This window comes from Anopheles ziemanni, unplaced genomic scaffold (genome assembly GCF_943734765.1).
Source record: "Anopheles ziemanni unplaced genomic scaffold, idAnoZiCoDA_A2_x.2 U_90, whole genome shotgun sequence".
Classification (NCBI taxonomy): Eukaryota; Metazoa; Arthropoda; class Insecta; order Diptera; family Culicidae; genus Anopheles; species Anopheles ziemanni.
The window spans coordinates 27,671-36,585 of record NW_026689962.1 but is presented as its reverse complement, the minus strand read 5'-3'; the positions used below and the strand labels follow the sequence as shown (position 1 = coordinate 36,585).

The window sequence follows — 8,915 nt, the reverse complement described above, 5'->3', positions numbered from 1 at the left end:
ACCTTCTAAACACCATTTTGCATCGTCTCATTCTTTTTAAAGTCACTTTAAGCACCTTCTAAACCTCATTTTGCATCGTCTCATTCTCTTTAAAGTCACTTTAAGCACCTTCTAAACACCATTTTGCATCGTCTCATTCTCTTTAAAGTCACTTTAAGCACCTTCTAAACACCATTTTGCATCGTCTCATTCTCTTGAAAGTCACTTTAAGCACCTTCTAAACACCATTTTGCATCGTCTCATTCTCTTTAAAGTCACTTTAAGCACCTTCTAAACACCATTTTGCATCGTCTCATTCTCTTTAAAGTCACTTTAAGCACCTTCTAAACACCATTTTGCATCGTCTCATTCTCTTTAAAGTCACTTTAAGCACCTTCTAAACACCATTTTGCATCGTCTCATTCTCTTTAAAGTCACTTTAAGCACCTTCTAAACCCCATTTTGCATCGTCTCATTCTCTCTAAAGTCACTTTAAGCACCTTCTAAACACCATTTTGCATCGTTTCATTCTCTTTAAAGTCACTTTAAGCACCTTCTAAACACCATTTTGCATCGTCTCATTCTCTTTAAAGTCACTTTAAGCACCTTCTAAACCTCATTTTGCATCGTCTCATTCTCTCTAAAGTCACTTTAAGCACCTTCTAAACACCATTTTGCATCGTCTCATTCTCTTTAAAGTCACTTTAAGCACCTTCTAAACACCATTTTGCATCGTCTCATTCTCTTTAAAGTCACTTTAAGCACCTTCTTAACACCATTTTGCATCGTCTCATTCTCTTTAAAGTCACTTTAAGCACCTTGGTTGTGGGAAATAATCGCGTTATAATCGAAACAATTATGTCATCCGCGCGATCATGCGATAAGCGCATGATCAATCACGTCATCCGCGCGATCATGCGATAAGCGCATATCAATTATGGCAAATCCCCTCCATGACCCGGAAGATCGTGTGACGTGCCAGACCGCGTGCTGGAATGTCAGCTCATCACCGCGTGCTGGTACGTCACAGGAGAGAGCGCGTGGGAGAGCTTTCGCTACGGGCAACTCTCCCACGCATAGGGAAGTGGAGGGGAGCGATGACACCTATAAAACCGTCGATCAACGGATCGACGGGCTCTCTCGCTTTTCTTACGTATACCTACGAGTAACAAGCTGCTACGTGCCAATCTAATTAAAAAGTGCAAATAAAGTTCCTTTTTAACCTAGTAATTACAACGTGTGAATTCTTCGTGCAAAACGTTCGCCCGCAGCTTCGTGCAAAACATTCGCTCTAGCTTCGTGCAAAACATTCGCTTTAGCTTCGTGCAAAACATTCGCTTTCGCTACGTGCAAAACACTCGCCCATCGCTACGTGCGAGAACATTTTGGTGACCCCGACGTGATTACGTGAAAAGTGCTAAGTGCAAAATTCTGTCACGACTTAAGTATGAATAACGAGAACGAAAACATCGTGGCCGAGGCCTTGCGGCTACTTACCGCCCTAGAGGGCAGCGTAAAGGAGGTGGCCGCAAGCCTCGATGCGAAGATGAAACCGGAGGTGGCCGCCGTGAAGGTGGACATCTTGGCGTCCCTGTGGCGGGACGGGAACGCCGCGCTGATGCGCGTCGAAAGTGTCACCGGCCCCCATCCGCGCAGGGGCCCCTTCACGGAGGCTTATGCGGCAGCCATGGCGGCCGCAACCAAGCGCCGTGAGGGAGCCGCCTCCAAACCGTCCATTTTGGACACCACGATGGCGGGGCAGCCATCGCGAGCAGACCACCTGCCTCGCATAGAACTGCCCAAGTTCGAGGGCTCGCCCTCCGAATGGCCCGCGTTCTCGAGTCGATTCGAGAAGCGCGTGGCCGGACTTACGGAGGACTCCGATAAATTCGCCTTTTTGATAAAATGCCTCGAGCGGTGCGACATCGCGAGGCACAGTTGTGAGGCATTCGAAAACGCCGGAATGCCGTTCGCCCAAGCTTGGGCCAAGCTGGAGGAGAGATTTTATAAGAAGCGGGTGGCATTTATGGGCCACATCCGCAAAATCCTCGAACTGCCCAGGATGAGCTCTCCGTCGGCGAACGCGTTGATGCGCGTCATCGACGTAGTGGAGACGGCCGTGGCCTCAGCCCGCCAGATCGCCGAGGCTGGCGATTCCACCTCCGTGGTGGAAGACGGGCTGATTGTCGCGCTCGTAATGGACAAGCTAGACGCTGAAACCATTGCGAGCGTGACACGGCGTGCGGACCAGCAGCTCATCCCTACGTGGGTTGAGCTGCGTCGCGAGCTGGATGGGCTGGCTAATAAAATTTATTATCAGCCCAAGCGGAAGGAAGATGCGGATCGAGCGCGTGGAACGAACCAGCGAGCAGCACGGACGGTGCTAGCTGCAACCGTCACCCCGAAGCCCGCTGCCATCGCCTCCAGGCCTGCGCGGAATGCGCCGGCGACCCAGCCAGCCGCTGCCGCCATCGTTCCCGCCAGCACCAGTACGAAGGTAAGAACGGGGGGTCAGGGGGCCGGGACGCGACGGTGTTACGCGTGTGACAGGACGGGCCACGTGACGACGGTGTGCCCGGAGCTGCGCGCGCGGTCCGTGATGCAGTGTATTAACTTCATTATGGACCGGCGCAAATGCATGAATTGTTTTTCCAAGGACCATCCGGCCAATGCATGCCCGAGTGAGCGGAGGTGCCAGGTGTGTGGCAAGAAGCACCACACAATGCTCCACGTGCACTCCGACCCGACGCCGGAGTGACTTGCCCACTCCGTGCCCTCACTCCGCGCCCGCTCCGTGCATCCGAACCCCAGGGCCGTGTCCCGCCGTCCCCGCTTCGTGCGTCCTCGCGTGTGCTCCGTGCGTCCTCGCGTGTGCTCCGTGCCTCGCCCCCCGTGCTTCGTGCCCCGTGTGTGCTCCGTGCTTCCTCGTGCTACCGCGCCGCCCAGTGCCTGCTGCTTGCCGCCTGGTGCCCGCGCCGTGCCGAGTGAATCCAGCTTCGTGCCTCGCCGCTCCAGCTCCGTGCCTCGCCGCTCCAGCTCCGTGCTTCCTCGTGCTACCGCGCCGCCCAGTGCCTGCTGCTTGCCGCCTGGTGCCCGCGCCGTGCCGAGTGAATCCAGCTTCGTGCCTCGCCGTTCCCGCTCCGTGCTTCCTCGTGCTACCGCGCCGCCCAGTGCCTGCTGCTTGCCGCCTGGTGCCCGCGCCGTGCCGAGTGAATCCAGCTTCGTGCCCCGCCGCTCCAGCTTCGTGCCCCGCCGCTCCAGCTTCATGCCTCGCCGCTCCAGCTCCGTGCTTCCTCGTGCTACCGCGCCGCCCAGTGCCTGCTGCTTGCCGCCTGGTGCCCGCGCCGTGCCGAGTGAATCCAGCTTCGTGCCTCGCCGCTCCAGCTCCGTGCCTCGCCGCTCCAGCTCCGTGCTTCCTCGTGCTACCGCGCCGCCCAGTGCCTGCTGCTTGCCGCCTGGTGCCCGCGCCGTGCCGAGTGACTCCAGCTTCGTGCCCCGCCGCTCCAGCTTCGTGCCTCGCCGCTCCAGCTCCGTGCTTCCTCGTGCTACCGCGCCGCCCAGTGCCTGCTGCTTGCCGCCGGGTGCCCGCGCCGTGCCGAGTTACTCCAGCTTCGTGCCTCGACGTTCCCGCTCCGTGCCTCCTCGTGCCACCGCGCCGCCCAGTGCCTGCTGCTTGCCGCCTGGTGCCCGCGCCGTGCCGAGTGACTCCAGTTTCGTGCCCCGCCGTTCCCGCTCCGTGCTTCCTCGTGCTGCCGAAACGCCCAGGGACTGTAGTCTGCCGCCCGGTGTCCAAGCTTTGCTGAGTCACGCAAGCTGCGTACAGGTATGTGCCCGTTCTGTTCCTTTAAATGTCACCGTGCCGCCCGGTTCCTGCTCCGTGCCTCTTCGGGTTGCCGCGCCGCCCAGTGCCTGCCTCTTGCCGCCTGCTGCTCGCGCCGCTTCTAGTTCCTGCTCCGTGCCTCTTCGTGTTGCCGCGCCGCCCAGTGCCTGCCACTTGCCGCCTGGTGCTCGCGCCGCTTCTAGTTCCTGCTCCGTGCCTCTTCGTGTTGCCGCGCCGCCCAGTGCCTGCCTCTTGCCGCCTGGTGCTCGCGCCGCTTCACGTTCCTGCTCCGTGCCTCTTCGTGTTGCCGCGCCGCCCAGTGCCTGCCTCTTGCCGCCTGGTGCTCGCGCCGCTTCTCGTTCCTGCTCCGTGCCTCTTCGTGTTGCCGCGCCGCCCAGTGCCTGCCTATTTCTGCCTGGTGCTCGCGCCGCCCCGCGTTCCTGCTCCGTGCCTCTTCGTACTGCCGCGCCACCCAGTACCTACCAATTGCCGCCTGGTGCTCGCGCCGCACCTTCTCGTTCCTGCTCCGTGCCTCTTCGGATTCATTCTACACCCAGAAGCTGTTGTCTGCCGCATGCTGCATCCAACATCCCGAGGAGATCCCGCTCCGTGCTTCGCTCCGGCTCCCTGCATCATCGTGCTTGTCCTGCGCCTCGTCCTGATGAATCCACCCCACAGGATGGTAATGACCCCCCTTCGGGCGCCAATTCATCGAGTGATCCTGCTGCCGATTCTTGCCAATCAAGACGTGCCTCGGTTGACATTTCACCAACGGAAGACATCCCGCTACTGGACAACTACGTGCTACTCGCTACGGTCGCGATACTCATCCAGGACAACATGGGAATGTGGCAACGGATCCGATGCGTGCTCGACTCCGGCAGCCAAATCGAGGCAATCACCAAGAATGCGGTCAAGCGTCTTGGATTAGCGATGCACCCTGCACGATTGACGCTGAGTGGCGTGGGGAGCAAAATCGCAGTAACCCAACAAATACGAGCGAAGATTACGTCGATTGACGGCAGCTGCTCTGAGGATGTCGGATTCTTCGTGATTCCCGGTCTCAGTGATCAACCGGCTCGTGCCATCAGACAAGACGAACTGGACCTGCCAGAGGCCAAGTTCCTAGCAGATGCGGAATTCTACCATCCTGGAACAATCGACGCTATCTTAGGTGCCAGAATATGCTTCGACGCACTCAAGACAGGGCTGCGTCGCCTCCCAAATGGCTTGACCCTCCAGAATTCTAAATTCGGATGGCTCGTGGGAGGAATGCTACGTGACACGACTTCAGCCGATCTATACGAACACAGTTGTCTAGCTACGTGCGTCGATGACCTAAAGGAGATCCTCGAACGATTCTGGAGAATCGAAGAACTCCCAAATGATGCCGCCGACTCCACGGTTTGGAAGTCTCACGAACTAGAGACGCACTTTAAGGAGCATACCACCATCGCTGACGATGGACGATACATCGTACAAATTCCCTTACGGGGGGAGCTAAACCAGCTGGGAGATTCAATGGGGCAAGCAAGACGCCGCTTGCTAGCCCTAGAAAGACGTCTCGCCAGCCATGAGCCCACCTACGCAGAATATCGAAAGTTCATGCGAGAGTACCAAGAGCTGGGCCACATGTGCCCAGTATCAACGGAGGAGCTCCCCAAAGTACGCTACGTGATTCCCCACTCTTGCGTGGTCAAGCCAGACTCGACTACCACAAAACTACGCGTTGTGTTCGACGCCAGCGCGAAATCAACGACGGGAATCTCGCTGAACGACCTCCAAGCCGTAGGACCCGTGATCCAGCCTGACTTGTTCCGAATCTGGCTAGATTTCCGTACTCAAACCGTGGTGGCGACTGCCGACATCGTGAAGATGTACCGTCAAGTGTGGGTATCCGAGCCCGACACTTGGATGCAGTGCATTCTGTGGCGCGACAAGCCAAAGGACACGATGCAACTATTCAGACTCCTCACTGTTACGTACGGTGAGGCTGCTTCGTCTTATTTGGCCTGCAGGGCGTTGTTCGAAGCCGGGGAAGAAGTGCGGACTTCCGATCCCCAGACAGCTGACGCCATCCAATCATCGTTCTACGTGGACAACCTTTCGTTGGGCGCATCGACTCCCGAGCAGCTACGTGAGCTTATGACCAGCGTCGAGCGAGCACTCAACATACGCGGGATGCCATTGCGAAAGTGGGCATCTAACTCACCAGAGATCACCAGTAAAATCCCGGTGGAACACCGCGATACAACTGTACAGATTGGTGAGAAGCAGGCCATCAAGTTGCTCGGCCTGGCTTGGTGCCCTACAGAGGATACGTTCCAGCTCGTAGTCCAAGATGAGTTCTACGAGCCTTTGGGTTCATTGGAGAAACGACGTTTAGCATCCAAAGTTGGCAAGCTGTATGATCCTATCGGGATCCTCCAACCAGTGATAGTCACCGGAAAGATTCTGCTACAAGACCTCTGGCGAGATGGCTTCGGATGGGATGAAGCCGCATCACCTCGCATGATCGAAAGCTGGAACGGATTCGCCAGCCACCTGCCGCTTCTCAGACAGCTCCCAATCCCAAGGATGGCGCTGCCCAGCGAACCTCAGGACGCGATCATGTACGGCTTCAGCGACGCTTCTACGAAGGCTTTTGGTTGCGCCATTTACCTTCGCTTTCTGGACGGTGAAGGAAACCCGCAATCTCGGTTGCTGTGCTCCAGGTCGCGACTGGCACCCATCGAAGAGGTGACTTTGCCGCGACTCGAACTGCAAGGAGCTCTGCTCCTAGCTCGCCTTTATGCCAAAATAAAGGACGCCTTTGGCACCCGGATAAGCCAAACTCGTTGGTGGACTGACTCTCAGGTGGTACTGGCTTGGATACGTTCCGACAACACCAAGTGGGGAGTCTACGTTAAGAACCGGGTGGAGAAAATTCACGCTGCCACGAATCGTCTGGATTGGAGCTACGTGCCGACGAAACTCAACCCAGCAGACCTCGTGTCCAGAGGACTTCCTGCCAACAAGCTCATAAACAGCGAGACTGCGAGTTTTTGGCTGAACGGACCAAGTTTCATAGTCAATGATGAAAGGCCAGTTATGCCTCAACTAAACTACGTGACTGCATTGGAGGAAGCTGTCGACGCTCCTCTATTGTTGACGGCCATGGTGGGGAACGATTGTGATGACTTATTATCCCAGTACAAGCACCACAACTCGTTCATCATGACAAGACGACATTTCGCGTGGCTCGGTAGAGCAATCTTCAACTTACGCGCACCCAAATCCTCCGTGGAGAAAAAATCAGGACCCCTTCAACTCGACGAATTGGAGTACGGACTCCAACTGATAGTACGGGTGATGCAAGCTACGTGCTTTCCCAATGAGGTCAAGGAGATGCAAGACTCCGGGTCAGTCGCTCCCAAGGGTTCGATGCAGCATCTCGACCCGATAGTCAGGGATAAGATCATCTGTGTGCGGGGACGACTAGGAAACTCAGATCTGGCTGACGACGCCAAGGCACCTTTCCTAGTACCAAAGTCGCATCCCTTCTCCCGTGTAATCATCCGCCATTTGCACGAGCACAACTTCCATGCGGGAACTGAGCTGATCATGGCCGAATTCCGTGCGAGATTCTGGATGCGAGACCTGCGAAGAACAGTCGTCGGGGTAACCTCGAGATGCGTAATTTGTGCCCGAGCGCGCCCAAGACAATACGCCCAGCAGATGGGACAGCTGCCGTCGGCTCGCGTCAACGTGTCTCCCGCCTTCACCCACACCGGCGTGGACCTGTGTGGCCCCTTCGAAATCGTTTCAAATGCTCGATCAGGCAAGCGTAGAACGGTCTACGTTTGTATCTTCGTGTGTTTCACTACGAAGGCCACGCACTTGGAGGTAGTGGAAGATCAGTCGACATCGGCGTTCATCTCAGCTCTATTACGATTCGTGTCCCTACGTGGAAGACCTGACACGATCTACTCCGACAACGGCCGCAACTTCGTGGGAGCTGCCAGAGAATTGACCCTGCTTCGCAAGACTCACAACAACCGGGAATTCCAGGACGAAGTGGTGAGCTTGGCAGCGGACAGCGGAATTCGTTTCTCGTTTATCCCTCCCAGGAGCCCAAACTTCGGAGGGCTTTGGGAGGCCAACATCAAGGTGGCAAAACGATTGTTCAAGGCCGCCGCAAAGGGAGCCCAGCTGAACTTGGTAGAGCTACAGACGTTACTCTACCAAATTTCGGCCATTCTCAACTCCAGGCCGCTCACCGCAATCCACTCCAGTCCGGAATCGGTAGAGGCACTTACCCCTGCGCACTTCCTCATCGGACGAGCATCATTCACCACTCCTGCCCCGCTTGGAGACGATGACACGGTCGGTGTCAAAACTCGCTGGAAGCGAGTCCAGAAACTCGCTCAGCAATTCTGGTCCCGTTGGCGAACTGAGTACCTTGCTCAGTTGCGTTGTAGTGCGAAGTGGACGAAACGCACTACAAACTTGCAGACGGGCCAGATCGTGCTAGTCGGTGATGACAACCTACCCGTTGGACGATGGCCCATGGGCCTGGTCGTCAAAACCTACGTGGGACCCGACGGCATCGTACGTGTCGCTGACATACGAACAAGCAGCGGCATCTACAAGCGCAACGTGAGGCTGTTGGCACCCCTCCCAGTTGAGGCCGCTGAAACGGAAGTATCCAAGGAGCATTCGGGCGCACCTGACTCTTCCGTATCCGACGCAGCGCCAAACGAACAACTTGAGGGATCAGCAGCGCAGTGTCCTCCTGACTCGACTCCTGGCTACGTGCCGCCGACGACCCCTGAGCATGAGGACGACCCACCACCTACGTGCGGAATTTGGGACGGTCGCCTGCGTCCCAAAGGGGGGAGGAATGGTTGTGGGAAATAATCGCGTTATAATCGAAACAATTATGTCATCCGCGCGATCATGCGATAAGCGCATGATCAATCACGTCATCCGCGCGATCATGCGATAAGCGCATATCAATTATGGCAAATCCCCTCCATGACCCGGAAGATCGTGTGACGTGCCAGACCGCGTGCTGGAATGTCAGCTCATCACCGCGTGCTGGTACGTCACAGGAGAGAGCGCGTGGGAGAGCTTT

General features: G+C 56.5%; 1 protein-coding gene across 1 annotated transcript; it reads left to right on the top strand.

The window, feature by feature from the left end:
• Positions 1-1,426: 1,426 nt before the first annotated feature.
• LOC131292814 (uncharacterized) lies at positions 1,427-8,637 on the top strand (the record flags this gene model as incomplete). The annotated part of the gene is made up of 2 exons (XM_058320898.1): positions 1,427-2,476; positions 4,478-8,637. Coding segments are annotated over exons 1-2 (5,210 nt in total), but the record flags the coding sequence as incomplete, so codon positions are not given.
• Positions 8,638-8,915: the final 278 nt, after the last annotated feature.